The 15,777-nt window shown below is 44.1% G+C and overlaps 1 protein-coding gene across 1 annotated transcript in view; it reads right to left on the bottom strand.

Annotated features, from left to right (window-relative positions):
* JMJD1C (jumonji domain containing 1C) overlaps positions 1–12,605 on the bottom strand; it is a 165,936-nt gene extending 153,331 nt beyond the window's left edge. The window contains exon 1 of the mRNA XM_055720847.1: positions 12,266–12,605. Coding sequence (XP_055576822.1) covers positions 12,266–12,412 — 147 coding nt within the window. The 5' untranslated portion in view covers positions 12,413–12,605. The remainder of the gene's footprint in view (positions 1–12,265) is intronic.
* Positions 12,606–15,777: the final 3,172 nt, after the last annotated feature.

The following is a 15,777-nucleotide window of genomic DNA, read 5'->3' as shown; positions in this document are numbered from 1 at the left end:
ATTAACTTTAAGCTACTGCCAGGTCTCAGAAGATCTGTAAGTTTCTGTCCACACATGATTTCTTATAAGAGGCTTGCAAAACAAGTGACTTACAAATCCATACACTTTAATGATGGTGAGTCAGCTGCCTGGCTAATCAGCACGCCTGCAGTTCCAAACCTTGTGCTCCCACTGCCCAGCTGACAGGCCCAATAAAGAAAGGTATGGGATGTGGGCAAAGCCAACAGTGATGCAGTGAAGAAAGCACATGGTATTAATTAGAAGTAGCTTTCAGTGACACATACATTTAAGTTAGACACCACTGTCTTTAAGATCTGAAGGAAAAAAAAACCAAACCCCTCCACACTGAAAGGAAAAGGTTAATTCTGCAGCTCTACTGGTTCAGACAGTAACACCACTCAGTAGAGTTTGATTAGCCTGAGGGTTGATAAAGCCAAAGTCAAGAGTTTGCACTTTACTAGACATCTGATAAACTAATCCCCATCAAGGCTACCTGCCTGTTTGAGCTCTCTAACAGAATTCAACAGCAGCTTTAGTTAAAAATCAGCTGGAAGGGCAGCCAACCAAACCGCACAAATTCAGAAACAACTTGACTGTATTAGCATAAATGTGCTCAGAACCACTCTTCTGTGACCCACAGGTAGTTCAAACCTACCGCAGTACCAGGCAACATCTCCCTCTACCATAGTATGCATTAGGGAAGCAGTATGTATGACCTAACTTTCCAAATCCCAGAACTATGCTGCTAGATAGCCAACCTACAGTTACCTATCCCAGCTACCTTGCTACGAAGTAAGGTTTCAGTTCAAGCTCTCTGTCCTGTACATGCAGTCCCATGGAAGAGCCACACATGCCTGCTACATTCCAAAAGAGTTTCCCTTACAGTGAAAATCTGACAAGTAACAAGCAGATGCAGGCAAGTCCTGGCAAGAGAAGGAAACAAAGCAATTAAGAGCCACCACAAAAAAAGCTCAGTGCTACAACTGCCCTGAGAAACACTAAACTGACGGCCTCAGGAACAAGATACACACATGGCCCAAGCTATAATTAATGAAAGAGCAATACTAGCTTCATCTCTGGTCTCTGACTTTAAATGATCAATGCTTTTTGAGAGTTTGCTTTTCTGAATTTAAGGAACCATTAGTTTTGAGTAAAACTGCAAATGCAGGTATTGAACTTCAACATTTAGGGGTTTTTTTCTTCACAAATTTCTCAGTACTTTCTTGCGCTAAGAGAATGGACCCACTGCTTCAGTAGGCAGAAGCCTCACAAGAAGGGATGCTGGCTTTTGTACAGTCAGAAGGAGCCTTCCTTTGTCAATTTACATCAAACTATGCATGGGTTTATACATCTAAACCATCACGGTCCTCTCTTTCCTTAATTGACCTATAGACTCTAGTTCCTCTATGTGCCTGCTCAGTCTTTCCATAAGAAGCACTGATCAAAGAAAGCTCAAGAATTGATCAAAAGGTTTTCAGAAGAAAAAAAATAAAAATTAAGGTACGTCTTTTCCATTCTTTCCCCACTCCAACTGGCCAACCCAGTCCTAAGATCCCTAATGGCCAAGAATGTCCTGACACTCTCCTCAATTGACAACATAACTTCTTGAAGCGTAGGCATGCTAAACTCAAGACCAAAACCAGACTTCTATAAGAAAAGAAGGAAAAACACAGACATAGAACTAATTTCTCATGTCCACTGAAGCTCTAAACTCTTTCAAATATATCGGTAAACACTACTGAACTCACAAGATCCAGGTACCTGAAAACGGGTAGAATAAAACTTACCTTAGAAAAAAAAAACCAACATAAAAAGGTTCATTAGCCCGAGGTAAAAGGACGGCATTAAATACCCAAGAACCCCCTGAAGATACTTCCATTTCAAAGGTACCAACTGAAGGGCCCTATTAAGTTCTGCCATTATTTAGCTCTTTATTGCTCATTATTTTAGCAGAAAAGTAACATATGGGCAAACTTAACTTGTATTCTGTTCATCACATTTGAAACCAGTCACTGAGCTGTGATCACAACTTTGCCATGTTCGTGGTCAAACCGAAGCGTGAAACGTGAGCCACGCTTAAACATCTCCGAAAGCTAAAATATTTTTTTTTAAATAATCAAAATTAGGTAACAGAAAATCCATTCAACGTCAAAAAATTTTTGACGGAGGAAAAAACACATCAAAGCGTACACACATCTTACTTCACCTGGACAAGACACTACTACAGAACTAAAAAAAATTAAGTAGCACCAGCAAGCCATTTTTTCAAGTGTCAACACAAAGCTAAGTCTTTCCATTTTAAAGTATAAAAATCTTTACAATGCTTTATGAAACTGCTACATTCAGTTTCAAAGGAAACCATCTGATGGAATTAGAAAGTTAGACAATGAATAATTTATCAAATGAGATTTTTCATTTTATATTTTATGTTGTCTTAGGCCTGATTCTCACTAAGTTGAAATTTCGTAAAAAGCTATATACAGGTAACAAAAAGAACAGATTAGCCTAGACTACAAATTTCTAAAGAAAAAATGTGGTACAAAGTAACAAAGCACCCAAAACATTTTCTGTTTATACAAAGATATTAAAATGTCTTTCACCGAGTCAAAACTTCTTATCTCTTTTAAAAGACCAAGCAGAAGGAGATAAGTACCCCATTATACAGAAAAGCTACCCATCAAATTAAGAAGTGGTCATGACATTGTCTAAAAATATCCACATCACATTCTGACCTATATATAAATGATAAAATATGACAGTATACAGAAGGATCAAGTATATTTAGGACAGCCCACCTGGATTAACAGTTAGCAAGCCAGAAGTATTTAATTACCACATTTTTTTATTTTTTTTTTAGGCTTTATTCACTGATTAACTGTTATTAACTAGATCACTACCAAGGTCTGACCAGCACCTGGGTATACTAAATATAAATGGCCATGCAACGGGCAATTTGTTTACCATAACTGGGGAAAAAAAATAATTGTCAACATACCTGATTGAAGAAATAAATTTTTACAATTGAAAACTCATTTAAAATGTTACTTTATTTCCTGGGAAAAATATAAACCCAAATCAGCAGTATTCAATCAAATTATTCAGAATAACCTGCAAAAAAGGAAATAATGTAAAGATATGGGTCTCTGTGTAGATAGCCATTTAAGATATGCAAACAAACTGCATACTCTTTGGAATAATCTGGTTCAAAGAGATATTTATTTGGGCAGGGTTGGTAGGGACTGACAGACCAAATAGGCACCTCTGCATCTCTCAAATGAAGAAACAGCAAAGAAAATTTCCGCATAGCATGAAGAGGAGCAGAGCTAATAAAATCCTGAGTGGCATGCAAATGGCAAAAAAGGGCTAACCGTTGACTTGCACCACACAACACAGGAATGAAAGCTTGTCTGAAACAGCAGAAAGCAATCCGGCGTACAACACACAGTTAAAACCTGACCCTTCTTTGCCACAGGATGTTGAAAAGTTAACAGGGATTCAAACAAGTTTCCTACAAATTAATTTAAGAAAAATCCAGCAAGGGCTACAAAACCCAAGGACCTCTGCTGCATGAAGTCCCTGACGAAATCACCACAAGGAAACACCGAGGATGTGCAGATATGTGCCAGAACTGCAGAGGTATGACAGCTAAGTGTCACAACAGCAGCTCTTAAGACCACTGTACCTTGTTCACATTTGGTCTTCAACTACATCAGCTTCAGTATTTTTGACTGAAATGTTGGCACTAGACCACTGTTAGGTCCTAATCCTTTAAATATCACTGTGGGTCTACAGCCCAGAGGTCATTAACCTCTCCCCTAAAATCTGCTCGCACCATGCCTTGCTTGCACTTATTTGCTCCTGTCTTTGATGATGACCAAGGCTGTGAAACTGAAGGCTCTGAGTTTTGCTTTAGGAAGAATTAAGATGCAAGAAAAACTACAGATTAACGACAAACTCCAGTCAAAGACTTCACTGCTCGTTTCCTCTCACTCCTTCACCAAGTTTTTCTATGCTAACTGAACGGTTTAAATCACATATTTTCTATGATTACCCCAACAAGTTTCTTTGTTTGATACTGGGTTTTGGGTTATTTGTTTTTGAAAGGTAGTAAATTTACATTCTGCATTTCAGAAATCAAGAGAAGCCAACAGCAGCAAAAAATAAGGAAATGAGCTGGAGGACTGTTACAAAATGAACTGTCTTCGCCAACACTCCTCCAAAATACAGCCTTCCAGTCCCTTCTCACCAGACCTGCAGGACTGAAGGTACTTGACTTGGGCCACCTGGCAATGACTCAGCAAGTGCTCTCTTTCACAGAGCAATCATACTGCAAATTTTAAACCATTTTATTTAGAAGCCCTGTTCCTTTAGTAAAAGTTAGTAAAAAACCCAACCCTGGGGAGTCAACCTGACTACTAGGTTAGCAGTGTCTGCTTGAGTTGTCGTACGTAGCAGTAAGATACTTGCAGTGAAGCTTAACTGCAATCACTTCAACATCTACATTAACTACAGTGCTGATCAGAAGACTCAAAAAGATCACATTTATGCACAAATATTATATGCAATATTTTACTGAGGCATCAGAGGTGTACATATTTTAAGTTTCCCTCAAAGCATTTGATTTCACATCTATTCTTCCAAACCTTGCCTTTGCAAGTCAGCATAGCATCAACAGACATCACATGATCATGTTATGGATTATTTTAAACAGATATTTACTTATTCAAGTGAAAGAATAAATTACTTGTACCGAGTGAATAAACATCATTAACTCAACTGCAATACAAAATCCCTGCATTACAGCTGAGCAGGTTAGGACACATTTACTAGTTACAGCAACTACAACTGTCAAAGATATTTTTCAACTACTTCACTCAGGCCATGGTCCACAGAAATTTCTCCTGGAAACTGTGCCAGATCAAGCTGCTCCTACCCTCAACCACTTGCCTCTGACTGATCCCATACCACCTCCTCAGACTCAGTACAACCGCCTGATGTGCCATACACTGAATGGATCAGGAAACTGCTCAGGGTTAAAAAAATTAAGCCAGCAGTGCCACCAAGAGAAATGTCTGTGGAACCACAGTCTCCAAAACTTCCAAAAATGTTGCCATGGGAAGGTCAAGCTAAAAGCCTTAACACTTACTCTGCATCTTCTGTGCCCATGAAGCTCTGAACAGAGTACGTGAATTAGCTCAAACCCAGTTTCTGTGTATACATGGAGGCAACTTCATCATTGGCAGATTATGTTGCTCCACTCCACTTAATTCAGAATTAAGTGATAACAGCTGTTTAAAGCAAAACTAGAATAATAATATTTCTTTATAATTGACCAGAACACAAAACACAGCAAAATCCCTTTAGTTCTTTTGGTTCCCCTACTCTCATTCTGTCTTAGAACATCAAACTTAGTGGAACATGGTAATAACATCAACTAACAACAGTAACTTTCTGGATAGGTCAATAATATAATAAAGCAACACAGCATTAGTGTAACTTAGAATTCTCCACCAGCTTCTACAAACAAGCTGGTTAGAAAGAAGCAGAGCCGGCCTCAGTCCCTACCCTAGTAGGGCTAGGAGGGAAACCATCCCTGCAGCAACACTGAACATCTGCATCCAAAGCATCAAAGTGGGCAATAACAGCACATCACAGCAGAGCCTTTTCCGAGACAACCACCTAACTGCCACCCTCAGGTAAACTTCTTGCATGATCAATACTTACTTTCCTGCAGCAAAAGCAGAAGCAGCTTACTGAGTCCTATTGGAAGGGAAGGTCAAGCCTGATCCCAGCAAATTCAAAATCACCGATGGAACTCAGCATTTCTACGATTCACTGATAGTAGGATCAGAAGGTTGAGATTATTTTGGGCCAAATTTTAAAAGTACCACTTCTACAGTTTGCTCAATCTGACATTAAAGAACAGCTCTGCCATTCTCAAGCAGGTTTGGAGATCTTGGTATGTGCACAGTAAGAATAGCTTCTTATAAAATGACTACTCATTCTTTAAAACTTTACAATGACTATACCCTGTTTTTTTAAGACACGCCTGGAACAAGAGTAATTTGATGTAATGCAAATGTGGAATAATACATTATTTGTATGCATGGTAAATAAAAGGCAAAAGTGAATGCTTTTCTGATTAAGAAAATGCCTGACATATCTTTCTTAAAGCCCTCTGAAAGATTTATGTACAGTATCAAACCTTCCTTTTTCTATATTTCATTCACTGCTGCATACTTTGCAACTATGCAGCAAATTAATAAACTGATTAATCTCTAGCTCGGGACACCCAAAATTTGTTTTCAATCTTGACATGGAAATAATCTTTCCTCAAAATCCATCAGTGTTAAGTAAATTTACTTGTTGATCTACACTATATCCAGGTTTCTATTGGTACAAAAGCAAAGAGGAGGGAAGGGCAGGATATAAAGCACTGAATCCTGGCAGTCAATTTCATAGGAACACTCCTGTGTTTGATCTTTTTGTCAAACCACTATGAAAGAGATACTCCTTCCTGAACACTAACTGAACTAACTCTGGAAGACAGACGAGGTGACATTCACAGGCACAGGATGACAAGCTCAATCCTACTAGAAACACAGAAAGGAAATAGGAAGTTTTCTTTAGTGCTGAGCCAAGAAAAGATTGCCCAGCCAATACGTACCAAAACTTACAAGACTTGTGGGCTTCAATACTGGTACAAAACAGTAGCAACAACTGCAAATTGTCTAAATCCCTATTGCATTTTGACCTTCTCCCACTCCTTTCAAATCAACTTCAATGAAAACACACACAACATGCATCCTACAACAACATTCCTTGTCTGGAACCAGGGGCAGCAGTGATATGATACACTCTGGCATGTTTTTTAGCATCATCTCCAAGAGCTGGAGTAAATAACATGACAGGCTCCTCACCAACAATTTGCTCTCCATCTTTAACCCTGATGCTAGTACAGAAACATGTAGTATTTTTAAATTCTATTAACCACCAACAAGCTACGCACAACTCATGTAAAGCATATTTCTTTATTTACTTTATACAATATTTTTACTGAAGTTTTTCCCGCATTTTATTTGAAGGTTAAAAAGCCCAAGCTGCAGAGCATGTACTTCTAAAATGACACATGAAAAAAGCCATTTCATTTTAAAACAGATTAACTCAAATGTGTTAAAAAAATTAATAGATTCAGTTTCTCCTTACTCATTAGCTTAGTGAAAGGAAAACAGAGGACAACATGCAAAACACTACACTAAAAATCAGTATATGGCAGAACACAAACGTAACCTACGTAAGTGCAATTCTGTGCCGTATCACTTTCAGAAAGTTTTGGGAATGCAAAAGCAGGAAAACTTTTACAATTCCAAGTCATAAAAAGACTGGGTAAGAGCAGCTACGCACACAGCAGAGGCAAATTTAATCTCATATTTTAGTGAGAAACTATCAGCATAGAGTACTTCTCCAAAATATCTTCTTTTATTTTCAAATTATCAATTATTTCAAATTATTTTCATGTTATCTGTAATACAGTAGTGATAAGTTTCCATTACATTTTGCAAACTTTCATTTTACTGTTAAGCAAGGGCAAATTCAGTTAAAATTGACATGCAAAGTTTGCCGCTATTCTCTTCAAATGGTTTTACCAGACTTTTTAACAATTCCTTGTTTGACCATTACCAAAGATGAGATACTGAAAAAAAATACAATTTACAAAAACTACTAATGTATTGTTTCCCCCACTGTATCTTATTAATTTTACTGTAAATAAAAATCAAACAACTACTTCAAATTATCACTAGTATTTAGGTTTCCATGAAGGGTATCTAACAAGGTGATTTGTGCCACAATGTATTTCCCTATGCACAGTTATAACTATACTTCCTATTGAGGGTTGCACACTACATGTTTAAAAGCTTATTTCCATTTTCTCTTAAGTGGAGAAAATATATGGCTGAACATATGACTATGTGCAATATACAACTGCTGGACCATGACAAGTCACAGAGCTCTGAAGCACTTCTGGTGAGATACTTGAAAAATTTGATTTACATTTTGAAAAATGTACTCATCTAAATAATCACTTTTTAAGCACAATATAGAAAACCACCTCTGTGGTCACCATGTCAAATCTTGTCGGTAATGATTAATTAAATAGGCATTTTGTAACCTGTGGCCCAGAAAGCAATTCTTACAGGACAGCAAAGACCAGAGAGATTACATGGCATTGACTCCACCTTTTTCCTCCTGGCCATTTCTTTATTTGCCCAGTTATCACTGTGATCAGAGCAGCACACAGGCTTTTTCCAGGCAGTCAGCAGTAACAAAAAAATAAAGAGTTCCCAGCTTTCTCCAAAAATACCTTCTGTTACTTAAACAGAAGAACAGTTATGGATTCTCTCAATGACTACTGAAACACACACATGCAAATAAATATATATGTATATGAATATATTTTTTTCACTTGTATTTTGAAGTAAATGCTTTTCATGCAACAGAAACGTTCAAGAACGAAAAATCAAGAGGTCTAACTATCAAGTTGTGACTCAGACCATGAAAATAATCAAGAAACCTCCTGGAATAAATTTTATACATTGTATATGCACTGTGCCTGTACAGGTGTTTCTAAACATCTGTAAACATTACAGAATGACTAAGACGAACACAAGAAGGATCTGCATATAATAGCAAGAGCATTCATGTTCCAAAAGACCAACAGCACTCGCAACCAGCATCAGTTGTTCTCACCATAACCGCCACTAGTGGTAGTGGTAAACTAATAGCAAAGCTAAGGAAAGCAAAATCGCCATAAAATAGTGGGAGAAAAGGCACTTTGTTTTTTCATAAAATGGGTATTTTTTTTTTTTAACAAAGAAAAAGAGCAGTATCAGAGACTACATATCAGTTATGTTGCAAGCATGAAAAGTTTAAGAGAAGAGTCATTTAACATACTTTCATGGAATAGGAGAGACCTATCAGGAAGAAAATACTGGATAACCCAGTTATTTTCTATGGTTTCTTGACCAGGACAGTAATTTCAACTATGAAAGTATTAAATAATTTAGTTACCAAAATAAAATCACGAAACAAACTTCACAGCACATGAAAACTGGAGTCTTCATTGGCCTTCTGACCAGCAGAGCAGCTAGTCCAGCCTTCAGGTCTGGAGTTCCTGATCTAATGAGTAGTTTTGTTTACAGCAAAGCTAATGAAGCTCTGCTTCCTGCAGATTTGCTCCTACAAGCCCTGTGGCCTCTTAACATTAATTACGTCAGTTGCCTCTAAGTTTGCCCATGTCTCCCTAAGATCCTTCACCTCATAAAACTCTCCATTTGTCCATATATTCCCATATCCAAACACTCGCGCTTGCTCTCATGCTTTTGTTAACGCTCAGCTCTTTCTCACACCCTTAAACCCACCTTCACATACTATCAGCTCCATCCCCCATCACCTACCTATCTCTGTGAGGTTCTAAGCAAGAGGCAGCATATGCTGTAGCTGGTTTGAACTCAGTGCATGCTGGTTGGCCAGCTGGAGAGCACCTCTTCTTCCAGGAGGAGCACACAAAATGCCATGACCTCCTTGCCTTTATGGGTTTTTGGGAGGAGGGCTCTCACATCCACTCAGATGTCAGCTTTCACAGACTGGGGGAAGGTAACCTTTTTCAGACCTCTCCCCATTCTTAAACTGGTTGAAACTGACTGGGAGCTTCACACTTATTAAGGAAGAAAAGACACAGAGCCAATGTAAATGATATTTCCTTCCGAAAAGTAACTCAGTTCCAGTTGTTTGCAAAGCATCCTGAAAAATGCCCCCTGCTGCCCTCCTCCCCTCCTGTGGCTGAGGGAGTCTTCTCTGTTCCTACAGTGTCCATCCCACCCAGAGGGACCAGGATCACACAAAATTGACAAAAAGTCAATTTTAAGATTTTCATGCTGCACCCTGTGGGCAGCAATGAAGCTGTCAGCAAGGGTTACCATTTCACTCCACTGACGAGTAGCAGAAGGGTCTGGAGCTATTCATAGGGATGGCCACCTCAAAACAAAAGCCACAGAAGGATAAAAGCAGCACTCACTCCATCTAGGATAGCACACATGGAACCAGAGCTAACAGAAAAGTGTCCTTGTCCTTCACTGGGGGTAGGGGAAGAGAATACTCATGTTAGCAAACATCCACTAAGGAGAGATTAATGTTCATTACAAATGCAAAAAGAGGGGCCAACCCACAGAAACTACCTGTTGCCAACAGAAACCTTATAATTTCCTCCTCTACCCGCTCCCTTTGTGATTTATACTTGTTTGTGCCTTGGGGACAGCGAACAGGTAACACGAAAACAAAATACTCCACTTAGAGGGGGGCAATGATGCTCCAATAGTTAAGTACTAGTCTGGGACTCTTTAGACCTAGATAGTATTTCCAAAACCTTCCCAGACTTCCAGCATTCCTAGACGACTACGAGTGTATCTACATAGCATAATGCAGTGCTGCATAGCTAGCTTGAATACCAGAAGGAATACAGCCACATTAACACTGCACTGCACCCAGGCTTTGAGTGCAGGCTGGAGCATCCATCCTGCTTCTCAGGTAGTTTAGATCTATCCAAATGGTGCTCCACTACGGCATGTAAGCATACCCTTAGTCATCCTGCCTCAGAAACCAGCTATAACATGACAACTCTTCCTTAAATTACCAAGAATTGTAATGAAAGAGTGCCTGAAGAAAAAAATGCTCAGATACCAAAGTTAGGAAGAGAAGCAAGTACTTACTATAGGCAGCCTACATTATCCATTTAACATAATGGATACAGCTCCTGAAATGCCTCGGTTTAGCACCCTTTCTCTCTTTATGTCAGCTCTGACCATAGAGTTTACAAATTATGGCTCTGACTTGTAAATGGTAGTAAACATCTCCTTAAACCTTACTCAGTGTTTCCATAATTGTATATAGATTCTAGAGAATACCACCCTGCAAGAATAACATCCAAAATAAGTTCTAAAAATAAAGCATCATAGATGATTCTTACATATAACCAAAGGCTGAAAACACAGGCCACTTAATATAGAAGGGCATGAACAGCATGCTACTTGAATTATAATGGGGGGGGGACACACGACACACCTACAATATAGTAGAAAAAGTGGCATTTCAAGTGTCACGTACATTCTGTTTTCAAAACAAAGCTTAGAGCCTGGGATATATGAAAACATGAATTCCTGACTTTGTGAATCACACTTCTCACACCAAGGAATCAAAAATCTCTACAATCAGGCAATTGTTTGCTTGATGAGTTTATAAAAAAGGCACCATTCCACCCCGACCTGCGTTCGGCTGCGAATGCCTCCCCCTTAGCAGCAGCAATATGGATTGCCCAGCGCAGCTCGGTGATTCCTTTTTCCAGCCTACGTAATGTCCATTTACATAGTCGTGATATTTTTAAATGTGCTTTCAGAAGCACCGAGTGACATAAAAACATGGAAAGGGGCAACCACAGAGGTAACGCTGCACTCATTCGACCACAGAATTCAGAACTGAAATAACGACCGAGCCCATGGAGCACAATAAAACTCCATTTTACAGATTATGCATTCAGAACACTAACCCAAGGAAATCCTGGTCGTGTTTCCCCCCCCAGCGAGAGTGTGCCTAAGCACAACAGAACACATCCTGGCTCCTTCGCTAACCTCCACCGCGCACATTCCTACACCCCTTAGGAAAACAGTGACAGCGGACATAAAAGGAAGAGCAACAATGACATTCTTCTAAGAACAGCGTTCGCTACCGCGTCCAGCACGTTGGACTCAAGTCGGGCAGCGCTGCACGACGGCAGTTTCTGCATTCCCCTGGAGCCGACGCACCCGCCCCCCGCCCGGGCTCCGCCGCTCCACAGCGGGCCGGTTCCCCGCGGCGGCCAGGCCAGGTACTCGCCCCCTGCCACCGCCACGGCAGCCGCACGGCCGGGAGCCGCGGCCGCGCCACGGGCACCACGGGGGCCGCCGCCTCCGTCCCCCCGCACGGCGGCCGCACACACGGACGGGAAGCGCGCCTCGCCCCGGCCCCGACCCCCGGCGGCGGCTCCACGTCAGCCGTCCCCGCCGGCCCGGCGCTGACACCACACGCGCTTGCCCCCGCGCCCGCCGCCCCCCAGCGAAGGGCTGTGTCACGCCGGGCCCGCCCGGGGCGCCCCGCCGCCCCCCGCCGCAGGCCCCGCGGCGCCGCCTCGGCCCCGCCGCAGCCCCCCCGGCCCGGCCCGGGACGCGGCGCTTACCGCCAGGTCGGGGCTGTGGGAGTCCCGCTGGGAGACGGCGCGGATGACCCCGGCCCGCCAGCGCCCGCTGTCCGGCGGCTCCTCGCCGCCGCCGCCGACGCACAGGAACCGCTTCCCCACCAGCTCCGGCCGCGTCTCCACCGCCATGGCCGCCGCCGCGCAGGCACCGCACCAGCCGCCGAGCCCGCTCCCCTACGGGCCGCCCATGGCGGGAGCGGCGCGGAGCGGGGGCAGGCGCGGGGCTCTTCGCCTCAGCGGCGGGCTGGGTCGGCGCCCCTCGGCCGGGCCGGCGCCGCGGGGCCACTCCGCCGCCGCTGCCGCCAGCAGCCTGACACAAACACCGAGGGGCGGGGGAGGGCCGGGGGCGCGCGCGCCCTCCCTCCCTCGCGCGCTCGCTCACCGCCGCGCTGCGGCCCCGACCACTCCGCCCACGCAGCCCACTGCCATGGAGACCGGCACCACGCGCCGTCTCCCTCCGCCAGGCAGCGCGCGGGGAGGGGGCGAGCGGCCGCCGCCGCCGCGCGGCAAAGAGTCCGGCCGCGGCGGCACCGGCACCCGGGCTGGGGCGGTACGGGGACTACCCCCTCACCGCCGCCGTTGGGGCGGGACCCCCCAGGCGTGCGCGGGGGCGCCGGCGCCGCAGAGCGGCAGCCCCCTCGCGGAGGTCGCCTCCCGCCGGGGCAGCCCCGAGCCACCACCCCCCTGCCCGGCCCCGCGGCGGCGGAGCGCGGCCCTCACCTGCCGGCCGGGCCCCCGCCTCACCGCCTGCGGGCGGGCGGCTCGGCGGTGAGCGGGCACCGGCACCCTCACACACACCCCGCGCCCCGACTCCGGCCCTGCGGCGGGGTTTGGGACACGGCCGCTTTGGGCATCCCCCTTCGGTCGAGCGAGCGGCCGCCCACCGCCGCGGCCCGGCGGGAGCTCGGGCGGCTACACTGCCGCAGCCCGGTACAGCCAGCACCGGCTCTGCCGTCCGCGGTGCCCTCGCCCCCGGGCCAGCTTCCCCGCAGCCAGACAAAGGCCACCCGTCCGCCCCTGCCGCAAGCGGCCGCGGAGCGCCGGGGGACCGCCAGGTGCCTCTCGCCCACCCCACGGCGGTCCGGCGGCAGCGCGCCAGCCCCGGGAGACGCTCCCCGCCACCGCCGCAGGGCAGGGAACCGGCCGGGGGGGGGGGGGGGGACACGCAGAGCGTGTGCCCCGACCCAGAGCCTGGGCTGCAGCACCCAAGGGGTGGGTTGGAGCACATATACAGAACTGCAGCAGTTGCTGCCAGTTTATTGTTTTTTCCATGCAGCCCGTAGCCATGCTGTAGTAATGCCATGTTTGCGTATTAAGAGGTTTCCCTTCACGCTGTCTAAAGGTGTAGCTTTGGTAAGCTTCTACCTTTCCTCACTGGTACGCTTGCTCTCAAGAGAGCAGGTTAATGATCTCTCATCTAGCACTAGAAAGCAAATTTGAATAGTGCATTTTTGAAAAATAGATTATGAGGCAAAAGCAATAAATCAGGAGTGCCAGCTTGGCACATTCCCATATATTTCAGTGGAACAAATAACTTCTGGTACAGGAGAAGTTAATTAACAGAAAGAAGAAAAAAAAAAAAAAAAAGATTCATCATTCACCATGACAAGTTTGTTCACAGTATTAACTTACAACACCTAACATCTAGAACCTAGTGCCTATAGCTCCCTGGCACCCCAGTGGCAGTAGGCTAGGGATACGTGGAGGTGTGCTGCTTAGAAGCTGTGTAGAAGAAACCACAGTGCGCTCGAGCTAAGTAAGATCTTCAAGCCACATTTCAAGGTAATGATACAGCCAACAAAAAAGTCCCCCAGCCTTGCAGAATGAGCATAAATTATGCAAGTACTGAGCAGTTATTCATAAAGGGTATAAAAAGAAGTAAGTTACAAGGACAACCAAACAAATATTAATCATAGCAAAACTCTATAGTTTCATTAGGTTCCCTCTTGTTTAGCCAGAGTAATTTGAGATTATACTGAATTATACACTTAGATTACATTAGTGTGCAAGAAAAGATAAAATATGCCCAAAAAAGCTGAGTTACGTGATTCTAACAGACTGAACTTGAGAATTTTTCACAGTATACCAATATATTAAGATTCGACTATTTGTAATTTGTTCCAAAAATTCATTATCACAAAGTGCTGTCATTTTGTGTTTTAGTTAGATTAGAATTCACTAAACGCTATTGTTCAACGCTGCTGTATCATTTTGTAGTTGTTATCACCTGAAAGTATCAGTAAGATCAAGTAACACCAACATTTAGGTGTAAATTCCCACGGTCAGCTGTCAGTTCCCACATGCCAAGTGAGAAGGGGAGGACCTTTGCCCAGCTCCCCACCACACCACCCAGCACAGCGCTGCTCAAACAGCTTGTCACGTCGACCAGAAGAGAGCTTAAGGAAGAGCCCTGGCATATCAGCAGGGCAGCCTCGCCCCCTGGCCACCCTTTGTTACAGCTCTTTTCTCTTTCAGTTGAACAGCATTTGTCACCCGTATGTGCTTTAGGACAGTCAAAATGACTACATTCAGGTGCATCAGCATACAAGAGACGCACAGGTTACTGAACATGTCTTCCACCTTCAGCAACTTATTTTCTTGGCCTCTGTTTGCTTACTCATTTCTTCTTTGCTTCCTCCTTCTCTCCTTGTTTCTCTGCAAAGCACTGGAAACTGGGAGATCACTAAATGCTCAGGATGTGGATAAGTCAACTCAGAGCCTCCAGCTGCAACAGAACATCAAGTAACGGTGCTGTGGCCAAGGCCTGAAGATAGCCTAAAGACTAACTTTTGGACAATCTGTGTTGTATCACACTTCAGCAGGACTTCTTCCTTTCTCAGAAGCCTTTGCAGGTGTCAAACTAATATATTAATTCCCCTTTCAAAGCAACACCTCCTCTATTGCCTTGATAAATATTATGCAATACTTGAACTGAAAATTCAAAGTTATAAAATTCACAGGATGGAAAGGATTAGGGATGGTATGAATTGATTCATCTTCTGAAGAAAGTGGTGTAAGGAAGCCATTTCTCACAGATTACTCTGAGAAGGCTAGAGGAATCATCCTCTTGAAGCTCAGGAGCAACACTCAGAGCTGGGTGCCCATGGGCAACAACAAAACACACCTGACACTTTCAGGCTGGAGAAGTCCAGAAAAAAAGCCAAAGCAAAATGCCTCTAGGTTAAGGCCCAGGGAGGAATGGCTCTTCTTGGGAAACAGCCTGTGGGCAAACTCCCCCACTGCAGCTTTGTCAGTAAATACGGTGACTCAGCAGTCACCAAGATTTACAGGCAAAGTAAAAATGTTCAGCCATCCTAACAAAGGAAAAACAACACTGACGCTAGATATGACCTGCTTGGTCCATCCCACCTCTCACCCAAATTGCACATCAAACCAAGGTTAACCACCTGAGCCCACCTGAAAGAGGCAACCAGGTCCTACCACAAAGGCATGTGAATAGGAAGGTGGAGGAAACAAGACTCAGTTTTCTATCC

Source organism: Falco cherrug, chromosome 9 (assembly GCF_023634085.1).
Source record: "Falco cherrug isolate bFalChe1 chromosome 9, bFalChe1.pri, whole genome shotgun sequence".
Taxonomy (NCBI): domain Eukaryota; kingdom Metazoa; phylum Chordata; class Aves; order Falconiformes; family Falconidae; genus Falco; species Falco cherrug.
The sequence above is the reverse complement of the archived record's forward strand: the minus strand, read 5'-3'. Positions and strand labels throughout refer to the sequence as shown.